At 33.1% G+C, this 17,710-nt stretch overlaps 1 protein-coding gene across 4 annotated transcripts in view; it reads right to left on the bottom strand.

Moving 5' to 3' along the window:
* The window catches only part of LOC133186595 (muscleblind-like protein 1), a 62,466-nt gene that overhangs the window by 13,056 nt on the left and 31,700 nt on the right, over window positions 1-17,710 (bottom strand). For all 4 annotated transcript variants that reach the window (XR_009721071.1, XR_009721073.1, XR_009721072.1 and 1 more), the window contains exons 3-7: window positions 9,152-9,331; window positions 7,502-7,576; window positions 6,117-6,161; window positions 4,443-4,631; window positions 2,561-2,797 (exon numbers count right to left, since the gene is read on the bottom strand). Coding sequence is in view for 1 of the 4 variants with exons in the window: in XM_061321820.1 (XP_061177804.1) it covers window positions 2,561-2,797; window positions 4,443-4,631; window positions 6,117-6,161; window positions 7,502-7,576; window positions 9,152-9,331 (726 nt within the window). In the remaining 3 variants the exon portion in view is untranslated. The remainder of the gene's footprint in view (window positions 1-2,560; window positions 2,798-4,442; window positions 4,632-6,116; window positions 6,162-7,501; window positions 7,577-9,151; window positions 9,332-17,710) is intronic.

Below are 17,710 nucleotides of genomic sequence, written 5' to 3'. Positions count from 1 at the left end.
TTACTGTCACTACCCCTCCTTCTCCCCCCCCCCCCCCCCCCTTTTTTTCCCCTTACAATTTACAATATTGATGAAAGTAATTATTGCATTATCATTGTTATTGTCCCTTTCAATGTCAAACAAATATATTTATTTGCAAAAATACATATTTAAACTTGAAATTAATGAGGGTTTTTTTAGTAGCTAAAAATGAGAGCAATAACTGTATTTTATTGAAAACTTCGTTCAATATCTTTATGCAATTTTTACTGTATCAAACTCTTGAAAAATCAATAGTGAAAAAGAAAAAGATCTGATACTAATTAAAAAAAAAATCAATTTTCAAAGGAAGAAATGATCACATTTCAAATAAATCAACACAGGTCTTCTCTTTCACCAATTCCTTTGAAAATCTTTGAACAAAATATCAGTCACATCAAAAATGATAATTATATCTATAATGTCATTCATACTCATCCCACATTTTTGTCTGTATGCAGTGTCGTCAACATCAGAGGCTGGTGTATCAAAAGCAAATTTGTTTTTGTTTTACATCTAAGTTGATAAAATACAGACAAAATCCAACTAAACAAAGCTCAAGCTTAATACATAAGAATATGAGTAATATCTTCTCAAGTGATATATGTATATATAAAAAATCACCAATCACAATGAAGCATATCAGTGATAACCTGTTGTTGTCAAACAATACAACCAATCAAAAAACAGCTACTATTAAAATATATCAATTTTATTTATATCAACCAATCAAACCAGTTCTGGCATGCTGAAGTTTTGGGTCACTGACTTGGCCTTCATTTGCAGAGCCCCCATGAGGAGAGTTTTAACAAGGGAGATTGTAACAGTCGATCTGCAAAAACTAGCGAGATTTCTGATGATGTTTTTATCCCCCTCTTGCTCTTGTTCTTGTACACGGTGCCGTGAGAGGAAAGAAGGTATTAAAAAAGGGTCTCTACAGGGTTAAGCGGAGTTCAAAGTTCATAGTGCACGCACAATAGATGTAGCATGTGTCAAGGCCAGCAAAAGCAATTTCTTTTTCAAATACTTTTTAATCAAAGTTTAGGATTTTTTTGTCTTTTTTTCATTGAAATGTGAATGCAAATGTTATATTTTCAGTAGAAAGCAGCAAAACTAATATAACTAAAAGGGTAAAAAGCTTTGCAAATTGACTGGCCATATCTACAGAGAGGTCAAAGGTGAAAGGTCAGGCAGATTTTTAAAGTCATTTTTTGCAATTAAAGTTCATGTCATACATGTCAAGTAAAGGAAAAGGCTTTACTATATATTTCATTTTATTTTCCATTCTTTCATTTTTTAATATAAACAGTATCAAAAAATCATTACAAAACAAATCAGTGAAGAATTCCATGACAAAATTATCAGGCATGTACCACCTTAAGAGCGGGTTGAATTTTTGAAGTAGTTTATATTATTCAATTTCAAATCAATGGAGCAAAGAAAAGTTAACTTTTTATGTGCTTTGATACATCTTAAGTTTTTATTAATGCTGGACAGTGAAATTACAATTTTTTTTTCAAACAATGAACTTGACATGTATGATGACTGAATTGTGTGTTTTCTAAATCTATAGCTTGTAGCATTAAAGCTCTTGGGACTGCTAATAACCAAAGAAAGAAAATTGAAAAAAAGGAAAAAGAAGAAACAAAATTATCAGATTTTTGTGCCTTTTTTCCGAGGTAGAATAGTAGTGAATTAAAGAGATAGGAAGGGTTTAAAGGTCAAGTCTATAAGGTTCTAAAGATAACCCTGACCCAATTTACAGTGTTAAAAGTGATTCATCAAAATCATTCTGCATAGCAAAGTGTGATCATGCCAAAGCATTGCTAAGAGAAGAATTCTCTTTACTGCCAAATAAATATTTCATTTTTTGCCAACTTTGGGCATTTTAAGAGAGGTGAATTTGACATATCAATCAAATATGACAGTTTGTGAAAAAAATGATGGAAATACCAAATGCAATGCAATGGCAAAGACCACAAAGATCAAATAATCAAAACTAAAAATATTACGATTCTAATACAAAGTCAAACTACAAAAAGCAAAAAGAAGGAATACAAGAAATTAGCATTATGCATTGGAAAACAGTGACTATTGGGATAAGACTAATTAACAAGCAGATGGAAAACCACAATGTGAAGATGCAAATCATTCAGCCAAAATTGTCCATTACTTTCCCATTCCAAAACAGTCAATTAGATGTGTTACAGAGAAATCAGAATTGTGTTTACATCTTCACACTAGTACAGACATGGAAGATCTTATCAAAATCAGAGGCTGTGTGCTTTCATCAATCACATTTTATCTTCTTTTTTTTTTTTATATCCAGAGTTTCACGATCAAATATTTCTTATGCAATTAAGTTGTTTCAGGTTATGAAATATGATTTTTTTTTAATTTAACATCATGTTATACTTTTGTAGAAATTTCAATATAATATTTTGAAAAAAATTTCTGCATTTTGCACAAGAATTGATTTAAGATTGGTAGCACCATTGTAAGGTTCTATAACTCTGATTTTAACAAGGGGAGATAAGCCTACCAGAGCTTGTGCTGCAGAGGAGTTAGCTCTTTGTTGTGCTGCTTTGATCTGGGCCTGTAAGTGAGGGGGTGGGTGGAAATATTTACACGAATCTCGTGTACACTTCCCCTTAATAAAGTCCATACAAACTGTAACCTGGTTCTCGCACGTCTCGACTGTTACATTATCTGGGGGGTGTGCATAGCGACATTCGCTTGGCTGTCGCGTGCAAGACCCTCTCTGAAACTCTCGACATACCTGCAAAAGCATTCAAAAAAGGCCAAAACAATATTGTTAGCAACTACTGGTCAAGTTCCTTCTTTCTATTTTCTTTCTCCAACAACAGCCCGCATTTGTCTAAACCCCTTCATTTTCTTTTTACATTACATTTAACATAATAAACAAAGCAAATAGCAAGCGTATCCAGGATCAAGATTATGAATCTTATATTTTTTCAGGAACTCTTCTGCTTGAAGATAAAAAGACTGGCAGAAACCATGGAGAAAAGAGAGAAGACAAATGAAGGGGTTCAAACTTATGTAAGCATACACAATCCATCACGAAAAAAAATGTTGGCAATCATTTTGCGAATTTTGAAATGTAAGAGCAGGATTATATCATTGGCAATAGCAGAAAATTTTTACCTCGCATCTAACCCCAACTACATCTGAAAGAACTACAGAAAATGAAATCACACCAGAAACCTTAGACAAAAACAGCAGACGGACCATAAAAGGGGGCTATTCTGTCAGGATCATTCCCAAGACTAATTCCATCTCCTCCTCCAAAAAAGTCACATTAGTAATAAAATAATACTTATCAGCATACAAAAAGATTTCTACTTGGAAAAGACAAGAAAATGATTTTCAAATGTGTTCCTTAATTCATGAACATTGATTATAACAATATTTTTTTTCTTGCAACAAATTTTATAACAAATGTAAACACTTGAATCATAATTTTCGAGTCAAAATGAAATTAAAATTTTTGTTTAAAGTGATTTAACTTGTTTATCTGTTCTCATTTAAGCAGTCTTTCCAACAAGTTTCTCATGTAACTTTTTTCCTTTTTGGAGATATAGTTAGTCTACAAATGACCCTAAACATGTTGCCCTGTTAAACACTACAGTTCTGGAAGCTTTAGAGGTGAATAGCTTGAAAGTGAGCAGCAACTAAACTGGTGCCCTCTAGGTATATGTGTTAATTCTACAGTTAAGCCTCAGAAAATTGTCTTAAAAAATACATAGTTTGGGAAGTACCAATGGAAAATGAAAGTAAGATTAGGAAAATGTGCTATAATATAGAATTGTCCTCATCAGCACCGTTAAAGAGATCGAAACGTGGGGTGAAAATATATCACATGGCAAAGGCCGAAGTCAGTTTTCTAGGAGATTAAATAAAAGAAATGTACAGTGGATACATTGCGAGGTAGATAAATCTGTTTGGCTAATTCTGATTGTCAATGGTAGAGATCAGGCATTATTTGGAGGATTGCATTTCTTTGGTATGCTACTATGTGATACACTGGGTGTACAGGGGGTCACTTGCAATGTATAGAGGTCATTAAAGGTCATATACTATTTAAAAATGTAGATACAGTCTATACCAATCATATACTAAAATAGCAGTACGATACTAGACATGCTGTCTTTGTATTTTGAACCTTTATCACTTAATTCTCCATCAGCTCATCAGCTTTCCATGAATTCTTTAATTATATATTTTGCAGTTGTTGTACATGTTTCCGATATAAATAATTATCGTAAAAAATCATCCTCCAACCCATAAAAAATAAACAACTATCCTCAAAATACAAAGCATAGTAAACACAAAAACTGCCCTAAATTGTACACAAATAACACATCAATTTTGATTGGTCAATCAGCATTGACCAATCATCTCACCTCTAATCTGTCTGGCCGGGTAATTTTATTCTGGGCTATAGAAGTTGCAGCCTGGATAACACCAGAGATTGGCTGGGAGGCGGACTCACTGACGGAGGGCGGAGTCACGGATACCGTCTGCATCCCTACGTATGGATTATAGGAGATGGATGTTGGATTGGGAACGGATCCGGCAAGATATGGGTGTCCCTATATATACAAAAATTATTATGCTGAATTAAACCATAAGTTTGGATACATTTTTTACTATTATGAACTTATGAAAAACAAGTTTTTAATTTCAATATTTAATAAACAATCAATATTTAAACTTTAATAGAAATGTGCAAATTAAAATTGAGTGCTCTTATCAAAATGGCTACAGTGACACATTTTCAAAGCTTTAAGCATGACTTTAAACATGAATAAATACAATTGTAAATGAAGTCAAACACAAGAGCTCGTGTAATCTAGAACAATTTAATATACAAAAACATAAGATGCCAAAAGCACACATCTTTACAGAAAACCTTCAAAAAAAGTTGCATGAAGTTTAAAAATTTCCCAAGTAAGACAAAGTGCTATAACTGGTTGGACATCTCTCCTCCACAATCAAGTTACAGGTATAAAAGGGCAATTATGAGAGAAAAAAAATAACTATAATTCTTGTTTATAAATATTAGATGATGAGTCATACATAACCACTGTATTTTTCATTCAAATTTTCAAAATATTGTCATTCATCGTATTTCTCTGCACTTAAAAGTACCACCCTAGACAAGTGAAAATTATAAATATCCACAAAAGGCTCACAAGTGTGTGTTTTTTAATTTCCTGACAAGAAGATCGTAAAGTAATTACTTTAAGGGAGGAAACCTACAAATTATAACATCTTCTGAAGGAAGGAAATGGCGGCTTTTTGTTTATATCCTTTATGGCAGGATTGCAAGACACATGTTAATCCAACTACATTGATTTTGTCATTTCATTGTTTTGACTGGAAGCTTTCTCTACCAGATAAATTGCCCGATTTCTTTAGGGAATTTGTAACATCTCTATTTAGGGCATTTGAAACATTTCTATATATCTCTTTTAATTAAAAAATTCTCATGGCCATCTTCCAACCATAATCTGTCATAGACTGAATTTCCACACTGGAACATCTCCCTTTCCTTAAATATCTTTCATTTTTGTAAAATATATCATCATCTGCTCGAAGGTTTTTTTCCTTTTTTAAAATGACAGATTGGAGAGAAAACATTCATGGTTATTGCATAATCTCCAATATCCTTTCTTGCTGGGCCCCTATAGTTATTTTTTAATTAACTTGTCTCAAACATTTCACAAAGAAACTTGCCTTATGAATCTGGAGTGTAAGCCAGGGACATGATAAAGAATAGAGGCAAACTTTTCTACCAGATTCTCATTTTTTTTTTGTTTTTGACTTTTTTTTATACTCATGAAAAAATGGTAACCATGGTTTTTCTCAGCTAAATAATAAAAAAAAAATTCTTCCAACAAGAGCCTGAAAGATTACAATTATAAAGCACTGCTTTGTACGAATACAAGAAGCAAATTTAAATCTAAAAGGATACTGCAGCGATGCAATGTTTATTTTTTTTCTTCTAAAGATGGAATTGAATATGATTTAAAAGCTTGCTTTGAACAAAAGCAAGAACAGGAAATAGTACTTGCATTTGTGAGGACCCCCCCAGACCATCCGTAAGCTCTGTCTGGTATCTGAAACAGCCAAGAATTGATCTCGTAATTATAGAAAATTCAAAAGAAGCCAAGTAAAAAGAAAAATAAATAAATAAAAAAGAAAATAATTAAAAAATAAAAATGACAAAGTCCAAGTTAATTAAGCCTCTTAATCGCTGGATGATGTGAGAAGTGTGTTGCAAAAAGCATGAACATCCTTCTTCTTTTTTTGAGGCCATTAGTTCTGTTAACTTTAATTTGGTTTATATTCAAATTTCCTTGAAAATTAATTTTGAAGAACAGCTAATAAAAGTTGTTAGTGTTTTCTGGAAAAAAAAATACTGGTCAATAAAATTATCAAATTGAATGATAATGCAATCTGATATTCAGATCTTGGAGAAACTCCCATGAAAGTAAACTGACTCAATTTGGAAAGAATAATGCTATATACAAAATATATAGATATTAAATTTAAATATAAGGCAAATGTGATATATGAAAGTATGAGAAATTTCAGAGTGCATAAATATACTTTATAATTATACAAATAGATTACATGAAACAGGGTATATAACTCTGTTAATCATGATTAAAATAAGCTGAAAATAAACTGCACCATACATCATTAAGCAATGAAAGCATACAAACCATCTACAAACTACACAAAGGGTCAGTTGCTAATATGGTACATGTATAAGCTTATATATAGTTCTTAAATCAGGACTTTTGTTGCTTTTTCTTCAAAGTAACCACTCCCTAATTTTAGAACATTTTCTACAAATTTGCTAATTAATTAATATAAAAATTATGGGCAATTGATGAAAATCGATCATGCTGATCATGCACTAAGCAGTGGTCTAAACTTCGTGTGAATTTAATTTCCTAAGAAAAAGATACCAATCACCACTTTGATTTAGGTTAATACTTTTAGTTCCATAACAAAACTGATAACATTCAATCATCCCCCCCCCTCCCCCATATGTTCCTCTCTCTGACACATCTGCTCCTTTTTTATGCTTTGCGAATTAAGGTTCATCAAAACCACTATTCACTCATATAAAATTTTGTTTAACACTAATGACTGTCTAAAAGAAATCTATTTATGATAAAAATACTCACAAATTAAGCTTATACTTGCAGGACAAAATTTGAGAGAAATAGGCTTTTAACTTGAAAATTCATTAAAGGAATAGTCATTTATTTCAATGAGAGTTACATCTCTTGTCAAAGAGTCAAAGAACCTTAAGTATTGCTCTTAGTCTTCTTAACACCCCCTCCTAATTCTGCTCAAGCTTTCACAATTTTTCCCTGTACCTAAAGCAACATAAGTCAGAGAGCTGTGCCTGGATGACAAAGAGAAAGGTAAAATCAGTGTTTACCATGACGGTGGGCAGCTGCCCTGTAGGGTAGAGGGCGGGCAAGGCAGCCAAAGATCCCTTACTGGTTGGTGAGGCCTCAGAACAGAAAGAAAACATGCAAAAAAACCAATTAGTATCCATGTCAAACTGGTGCAAAAAACATAAACAAACCAATCATAGCTCTTGTTAGAAAATGATGAGAATAATGTAACAAGAGCTGCGATTGGCTGAGGTTCCAGTTTTTAAAAAGTTATAATGCCATTATGGATGTGATAATGAAATGAACCAATCACAGCTTTTGTTATATTTCAAAAAAAAAAAAAAATCAAAATCAAACATTGTCAGCGCCATCTAGCAATAATATATACATATAAAATACATACAAATTTGAATATTAAATTTATACAAAAGAGAGCCAAAAAAGAGTGTACACAAATCATGGAGTTAATTATTAAGATTGGCAAGCGATATGGAAGAAACAAATGGCTTCTACTGGAATACAAATCTAGCAGGCGAGATCACCGAAACACACCATTTAGAAATTGTTCTTTATCTTTCATGCTTGCAAAGTTACTTAATGGCTTTTATCCATTTTCAAGACATTCAGAATTTTTCGTTACAAGTATTTTCTTAAATCAGAAAAAGTCTTGCTTCAAAATAAGAAGTGAATTAAACATGCATGGATATGGTTCAGTGAGTTGCCAGTGTTTTCCCATCTATCATAAACAATTAGCAATTAATTCAAAGAAAATAATGAAAAAATGAATAATCAACATCTCTGAAATATTTGCAAGCAAAAGTCTGCAAGCTAAGTTTGCTCATTTAAATGCAAATTTATCAAGATGTGTCAAGTCAATTTGTGCATATATGCATTCTGATAATGCTCTTCTGAGAAGAGAAAATGTTTTTCTTCCAAGTTTGTCCACAAAAATGGATCTCATAAGTTAATTAAGCTGGACTTTAATTAAAGTGACCCTTACAATTTATAGCCAAACAGGATTTCTTGATTAAGTGCTCAATTTGAGCTTTAATTGTCTGGCTCACTGTAGAAAAAAAAATCTGGTTTGTAAAATATTCAGTTTCTTTCCCAAGGGAATCTTACATCATCTTTAGCTTAATAAATTATACATAACAAAATTTACCCATTTTAACAAGACTGCACAAGAAAACTTAAGGCATACTACACAGCAGTATAATATTGAAGTGAAATGTTTTTTATGACAGACAAAATCGATAAAAATTGTGTCGGAACAAACATATTCGCAAATCGCACCAGTTTATGGCTATAGAGCCCATAAAAATCTAAAAGCAAGCTCATCTTCTGAAGGTTCAGTGTTTGCTGTCTGCCATTAACAGAAATGTCACTTGACATAACTTTCTCCGACAAAACTTGTAACTGTCAACGGAGAATCAATATAACTATTAATTAGCTTAAAATGACCATTGGTCAGGTGCACCAAAACGAAAAAAAAGATGGCTTTATCATCTTTAGAGAGGGATCTTGAGATACAAGATTTTGGGACTTTTAACATATTTGTATGTAAAACAAGAATTTCAAGCTTATATAAAAACATAATTATTAAGATACTAATGGCTTGGCAAATAAAGCATTAGCAACCATGTAGGTCTGTACGTACAGAATTGTACATATGACAAGACTGTAATACTCACAATGGTGGGCAGCATCCCGGGCACAATTCCCGCTGACGGTAGTAAATTCTGGGCTGCAGCAGCTTGCATTTGTAAATTTTTTAATATTAGGTTATTTCGACCATTCTGTAACAGCTGTTCTCGTAGATGTTGTGGGGGGTGGAGATATTTACAAGGAGGGTCTTTCCTCTGACACTTCCCCTGTGAAAAAAAAAGAAATCAAATCAATTTAATTAGGAAATTCTGATTTGAAAATTCTTTAAAAGCCTATAAATAGCTTCCTTAGATTGACTTTATGATGAAAAACTTCAGAAAAATGACGACGTATATGTCATGATTAAAATAGGCTGCTGAAGCCTTGCAAAAACACCAAGTCAGCAGAGACATCTCAAAATAAATCTGATCACAGAAAATCAAATGAAAATTGCGGTTTCGTAATAATGCTTCAGAGACTGGAGCACTTCCTACACATAATCCATTTTCGTTACTGCAGGAAGCACACTGATTGGGAAACATTTAACTGTTGGAGAAATTTCAACCTAGTCCAGTCCTAGCCTAGCCACAATTATAATGTCTCAACTCTACAAGGGTCTATGCTTGTTATCTTGCTAAATACTGATACAATTCGTGTTCCCGACAAAGCCTCTTGTTTGGCGCCTGGCAAGAAGGCCCATTACCCTGCTGTTCCCTGAATAGTATCTGAGAAGAAAATTGAGATTACCAGAAGTTGGGCACATAAAGGGACCCATTCATGTAATCTGTTTCCTTTTCAGAAAATATCACTATCTAAAGAAGGAAACTGTTTATTATCAACTGCTCTAATCAACTCCAATAGAAAATGCCGCTAATCAGTGGTAGGGAATCAGAAATCCTGAGCAAAAACAATAGATGGAAAGTTTAACTTCTATGGAAAAATGGCAGACCAATAAACAAATGACCATCGAACGGTTGATACACTGCTCCAAAGACTAATGGTTTTCTAGGGAGGGGAAACAAGGAATTAAGACTTTATCAGGCTTTAGATTGTTGGGAACATGTACATACATTTCTAGTGAGTGATTAATTTGACAGAACCTGCAGCCATAAATCACAATGTGATTTATTTCAATGACTTCTTGACATTTATCAACTATAGCTTTATCTTTAATATTTAAGTTTCAAACATTTATCATTAAATGTTAATAATTTATATATTTTGTTTCCCTTAATAAAAATTGATCTAGATGAAGCAAATAGTGATTCTGTTTTTCTGTGTCCATTGACTACCCTTGTATCTACAAGAACAAAGAAAAGGAATGCCTTAATTGTCTATACATGAAGAAGCTGGACTCATCATTAAATGATCATATCATTTTGATACAGGCAAAAAGCACCATAAATAAAACCCAGACCAGTTGATCGCACTCATTTTAATCTGCTTGGCCTTCTGCCAATTGTCTAATTTGATGTGGCTGGGCATTGCAACAAAAACTTTATGAAAAAAAGAGAAAAGTTGGACATTCTGCTTTGGATCGATTTGCAGACCTGGTCTAGACGGGATGTAAATGAAGGAAAAGAAGGAGAATGCCCAATGAACCCTTACTGACAACTTTTATTCCTCAAATCTTCAAGATACAGGCTAGGAGTCGGGACATGAATACCTAAAATCCCGTCCGAGGGAGCTAACCAAATCTAATACATTCATAATTCTGAAACAAGAAACTTGTTTTATTGAAATATATATTCATTTTAGCTATTTTTGCACTCATAAAAATTATGATCACTTTATGAGTAAAGTCATGAAGTGAATTAATATTCTTTACTCTTATAGATATATGTTTGAAATCCTGGGCACTGCACCAAAAAGGATACTAAAATAGTCCCCATGTCTAATCAAGAAGTACAATTTATGTATCAATGTAAATGTCTGGAAATTTTTTTTTTACAAAGTATATATGAAATGATGTAAATAATTTAGATAAATATTTCACAAAAAAAAAAAAAAAAACATTTTATGATGCAAAATTCTCTGCTTACTTTGCTTTCCTAACAATAGCAAGATGGCCTAAAATACATGCTAAATGCATTGACATTACAAAATCATTTGTGTCGAGATATCACTAAATAAATAAGCATCATATTTATTTTCCCCCTTAATAGTAGAAAGCCGGTCTGACAGTTTTCTTGTTTACTTTTAGCTACACTTCAATTGATATATGTTACACAAAGTAGGACTGAAAAAAATTCATGTACAGTTTAACTTCACGATCTCAAACTTGGATCTCTTGAATACAAGTGATTATTAAAGTGATTTGGCAGTCCCAACCACTTTTTTCTATATGTTTTTTAACCTTGTTATCTCGAGTCCTTGGATATCTCTGGTATCTCAAAGTTTAATCTCTGCAGTCCCCTCGAGTTCGAGATAACGAAATTGGACTGCATAATTATATATATATTTAAATATTTAAGGTAATGAAACTGAAATTTACTCAAACTGTATTGTAGTTGGGACTCTGGCCTAGCTCACTTAAAAATATCTTTGGTGTTTAATGCCTTGAGGTTCCCATATTTCTTTAGGTTACACTATTATAGATGATTACAATGTAAGTTGATTTCATTTATATAAGAGCTAGCAGAAAATTACATATCTATTTATTTATTTTTTTTTTTACAATAGTAAATGGCTGAGATTGAGATGTAGAATTTTGACAAACTGATCATCAGATCCATCCATTAGATACCTATATTGTTTATTCAATACATTATCTTAACATAAGAGTAATACTATTTTGTTTGGGTCAAAATTCCTTACCCAATTGACTCATAACGTAATTAAGTTACCTAATTACAAGCTTATGTAACAAGTATCATTAAAGAAGACGGGCACATTATTGTCTGAGGCACATCATTTACCAGCACTTAACAATCAATATATATAGTATCTCTTATGCACGCTGAGAATGAGAGGGGTATCTGCAATAACACAGTTAGATACAGATTTTAATTGCCTTCCCATCTCTGTTCCCCTTCGTGTAAAGTAGATACTCTGATAGTAAAGTAATGGCACCTTCAGACGCTGTTACTCTGAAATCCCTAGACACTTTCCAAAAACTCTGTAGATATTATGTAATTCCCCAGAATGGCCACATATTTCAGTCTGATTGGGGCAATTTATGAAAGCAGGCATAAAAATGTGAAGCTAAACAGCTTTTGACATTTTTACTTGCAGCTGTTTCTTTTTAATTTTTTTTTAAATCCCCAATGAATTTCAAATATGAGTACCTTAGACGTTTTATTACATAATTTTTCTGTTTTTGCTTTCTTTTATTGAAAATTTTATGCTTCTTAATATAACCTGATGTTTTGTTTGGTTTTTGTTTTTTTGGTAAATCCAAAAGTGCATTTTGATAATTTCTCACCCTTTGTTTCAGGAGAGATTGCAGCATAGATCATGATTATTGGCTATTTTCCATAAAATAAAAAAATAAGACATTCTTAAGTTTTATTTCTTACTTGATTATAAGACAATCATGGTAACTCAGTCGGTAGAGCACTCGCTCTGTGATCGATAGGTCTCAAGTTCGAATCTCAGCTGCGACTGACCTAAGTCGATAAAAAATAGGTAGCAACTGTTCCTTCAACAAGCGCTCGGTACTTTGAAGTGAAAGTTGCGGGTCCTTCGGATGAGACCTTAAAAACTGAGGCCTTGTGTCACGGCAGGGGTTGGCACGATAAAGATCCCTCACTGCTCAATGGCCTTGAGTGCCGAGTAAAGGTCTAAATTTGAAGCCCTTCATGGGTATATGGTGATGTCTCTTTATGAGTGAAAAATTCTCAAATGGGATGTAAACCAACATACAATCAATCAATCAATACTTGATTACAATTTTAACCATTACAGTCTGTGATCATATCATCAGGTTTTATTATGACCTCAGTCTGCATCACTGTCAAAAAGGTCTGGAATACAGTGTACCCAACCAGAAAAATCATACTAATAATAGATGGAAAATAACTTGCAGTGGTTAATTATGCAATACTTCTGCTCTGAATACTAGTAAATTTGCAAATTTAAGACAGTTAATAATTTACATGTATATGGTATGTTTAAAAGTCAGCATAAACATTTTTTATGATTTGAAGACATGTTGATTCTTGCATAAATTCAGACATCCAATTTTAGGAGCCAGCTAAAGGAAAAATAAGTGTAAATCTACTCCCTTTCCCTTCCCCTCTCCAATCTTAACTCTAAACAGCTTACATACCACAGCAGAGTGAATGAGCTGAACATCTATTATGGTCAAATGTGTATTATAAAAAAAAAATCTTCAAAACTCTCAGAGGAAATGACACAAAATGTTAACCTCTTAACAAGATTATTTCCGAAAGGCAAACTCTCTGCAGTGTATTTCATGGTAATGCCATACTGCACTTTGTAGTTTTGTCATCAGACTTTGTCCCTAAATTTGATTACGAGGATGAACAGCATTGGGTTAAAAATAATAATAAAAAACATGGTTTACTCTTCTACTGTAAATACCATAGTAGAGGATTATTTACATTGTGTTTTTGCTAGGATAGTATAATTGTCTCAATGCTTGTTTGATATTGCAAGGAAAGTTTTATATATGCTTTAATGTGCTCTTTTGATACTGTTAGGAAATGTTAATGCTTCTCATGCTTTTCTGCAGACTCCTTTGGAATTTATATAAATAAATGCTTCTACTTTTATGCCTATCTGAGAAATCTATGAATGCTTTTAAATCTATGTTCTTTTGGAATATTTAGAGATGTTCAGACTTCTATGCTCTTGTGAAATTTCTAGTAATGCTTTTACTTCTATGTTTACTTCTTTTCTAGATTTCTAGTAAAGTTTACATGCTTCTATGCTCTTTTGCCATTAGCATTGTTTAGCTTAACCTTCCACGGTTTTGCTGGGAAACTTTCATATTAACTTTCTGGGTATAAATTTACATCTTATTGCTGTGTGACAATCACTTCTTTGACATATCTATAGCAGTAAAGAACACTGGAATATAAACATTTAATAAACTATAATCATAGGTCAACAACTTTTAAATGAAGAAGGCTGAAAGCATTTTTTCCACTTCAATATGAAAAATTCTTATCAAATATGATCCTGTCATTGCAGCATCTGAATATGCCACAATTTACCAACAGCAACTGCTTCTGCAGGGTTATCTTCCTTTCCATCAAGATAATGACAAAACTAATCCCCAGTATTCCCCTTCACGTTCTATGTATTGACGAAAATGGAATATAATATTAAAAGAAATAAGTGAAGATAAAGAATAGTGGTCAAACTCATATAAATCGAGGATGGATGTTGGTTCTATTGGAAGACTTACGTATCGACCAAAAAACAACCACCACCATAATAAACAACTGCTGCATCATTCCAATTATTTTGAACGAGACTTTCATCTGAGGACAGATAAACTGATTTTAGGTAGGGTATAAAACTCTTAATTGCTAATGCACAATTTCTCTTGGGCCAGGAAGAAAACTGAATGACATTGAACCTTAATGCACAGGAAATTACATAAATACTCTTGTGATCTGCAGCAACCTGTCAAATGACACTGCTCTGTGATGAATTAGCTTGGATTTGGGACCAGGTCAAGGCCGTGAAGAACCAATTTCCCAAAAGTCATTGCTCTCTGCTGCATCATGTTAACATCTTTACCTGTCAACTATCTCTAGACACTGAAATGTTAGGTAACCCCTGAGTCCATACTGCCACAAACTAGGAAATGACATTCTACTCTGGTGCAGAGGGGACGTACATCATTCAACGATGTTCCTGAATTTTCTGTAGCTTGAACACTGACATACTCTGGACAGTACGATACACAGGGGTGTAGCAAACCACATCTTCTAATGACAAATCTACAAACCCAATGCTTGCTGGTGACATACTGCACCAATATGCACGTCCCTAGTGTTGTGATGGTGAAATTAGTATGTAATCTCACTAATTCATCAACTGTCAATCATACTGTTCCCAAGATCAGTTAGCTAATTGTTCCTTCCTCATTACATTTTTTCCTTTACTATATCAGCTTTTTTTTCATTTAATCCCATCAAAGTGACTCCTTTGGGTATTTATAGTTACTTTTAGTGCAGAAGACTAAAATGTTTCCATAAATATTGTACTAAGTTCACTGTCTCAATGATAATGTTAATAACCAAAAAAAGCATTTTTTTTGTAATTAAGGGAGCTGGGTGGCCATCTTAATACTATTTACAACTCCTGGAAAGAAGAGCTCTGTGTTAGAATAAAGGAAATTGCATTAAATATTAGTTTTTTTCTTTACTATAAGATTTATGGCTCATATATTTCATTTTTAGGTGGATCTGTTTAGTAATTTGATGACCACCCAGCCTTATTTAAATAAAAAAATCTGTCCTTCTTTTAAATCAAAACATTGATGATGGATAAGGAAAAGTAAACCAACTCTACTAAATTATTCATGTTTGTAAACATAGTACTTTCGTGAAAAATAAACTGTCAGAACAAACATATTTAACCATGTGCATCTTTAAAATTAAGGATTTAACAGTGATTATCATTAAACAGAAAGATCTTGATAGGTCACAATGATAAAGTCAATCCATAAGGACCATTTACTAGGAGCTAGCTGCCTGATCTGATTAGCTGTGATAGACACTGCACACTTTTTCTACATCCCAACGGTCAGTCTGGCTATTCATTAGAAATCTCTACACTCCCCAGGCTCTGTCAATCCTAGACAGCTGTTATGTTTACTTGACCAGCAATGACCTCTAGCTGACCCCCGTCTGTACTGACCATTAATAAACAAACAGAGTGGACAACAGGCATAAACTCCCTTGATTTAAATGTCAATGTTGATACTGTAAATTAGATTAACCACGATCCTAAGATAATCAAAACACTGCTTTATAGCTACAAAAGAAACTTCCAAAATAATGTATATAAAGATTGCAAGAAACAAATACATTAAAGGATTTCATTAATTTTCAAACATTTACTGAGCTCAAGATAAAAATGAATTTTGTAGGCATGGAAGGTGCAGATCCAGAATTTTTTTCCAAAGGGAGGGGATCCATATCAACTAGTCATAATAGATGTCAGACTTGAGAATTTTGTGACAAATTAAAAAAAAAAACTTGCCCAAACCTGAAAAATCTATTTTGTGGTGGTAGGTAGGGAGGGGGGCTGGCATAAAACACTTTCCTCAGTCAATTTTCTTCAGATATATAACTCTCCTTACCATTTTAAGAAAAGTCCAAGTTTCCTATAGGGTTCCAAGATTGTTACTTTTACACAGAAATTTTATAACTCTGAAAAATCCTTTGTGGGGCAGGGGGGGGGGGGGGGGGGGGTCGGGTGTTTACTTTTACATAGAAATTAGTAACTCTAAAAATCCCATCATGCGTGGCTAAAAATGGGCAGTTTTCTCCCTTAGAGAAAAAAAACCAAGATCAAGTGATAGGACTCAAAGTTTACCGATACACACTGCAGAACCATCTAATAGAAGTCTGGAATCTATGTTATTCAATATTTATCTATATTATGCCTCTTTGAAAAACGTTTTAAGGACAATCCCTTTCCATTGGTTTCTTACATCTACTGCATGCCATGAGATCGTAAAAACAAGCAATGCTAATGTGACTATCATACCATTTAAAATTGCTTTATTACAGGCCTAAGCCTTCATTATTCATAATAAAAATTCAGATCCGAGGCCAAATTCTGAGCAAGGCTTTATACACTTGATAGAGACTAAAATTGATTCAAATGCTTCTTTTTTCTGTGCACATAAATATCAGGATTCGTTTCTGCAACTCCCTTACTCAATAAAACCGTTTTCCATTTTCTGTCCAACACTAAAATTACAAATGACTTTTTTTCCTTCATTGGTAATAGTAAAACAAAGTAGGCGATCAATCTATATACACTGAAATTAAGGAACTTGAGAACTATTAATTTTTTCTGGGTCAATTGAAACTCTATTCTGTGTTATCTGTTAATGGCAGTGTTACCTGGTGGGATATTGCAGGAAACAAACAAAAAAGTTAGATTTTGGGAAGGTTTACAAGAATTTTTGTTCTCTTAATGGATAGTGAAAAAGCTTACATAATCAAGCAATTTGATCGTTCTGAAGATCTTCAGCATGTTTATTATCCAATCCTCCCACAGCACAAGATTGCGGTTATCTATTTCGTTAAAACACCTCGACATGCCGTAAAAGAGCACTTTTTAGACCCGCCAAAACAGAAACTCACCCCAAACATCAAAAAGTTCCAAGTCTGGGATAACCTAATACAAACAACACACGAGACCTTCATTTGTGTTCAAAGCTGATGGAATTTACATGTTTTTTTAGGCAGCTGGATTACAGGGCTAGCTCATAACAGATGGAACACTGTTAATAGGTTCAATTCTCTAGCGACCAAGTGTTTACTTTATTTCACAAGTTCAGCTATAAACACATTACAAATTCAGGCCTGGACAGACTCTGAATTGCTGAATCCACAATTTCTATCAAAAACTTAATTCATTTTGTAGGTAAATTTACAGATTTTCCTGACGTA

The sequence above is a fragment of the Saccostrea echinata genome, unplaced genomic scaffold, assembly GCF_033153115.1.
Source record: "Saccostrea echinata isolate AGI-Se365-2 ecotype Australia unplaced genomic scaffold, CSIRO_AGI_Sech_v1 ptg000014l, whole genome shotgun sequence".
Taxonomy (NCBI): domain Eukaryota; kingdom Metazoa; phylum Mollusca; class Bivalvia; order Ostreida; family Ostreidae; genus Saccostrea; species Saccostrea echinata.
This window is presented reverse-complemented; position numbering and strand designations above follow the sequence as displayed.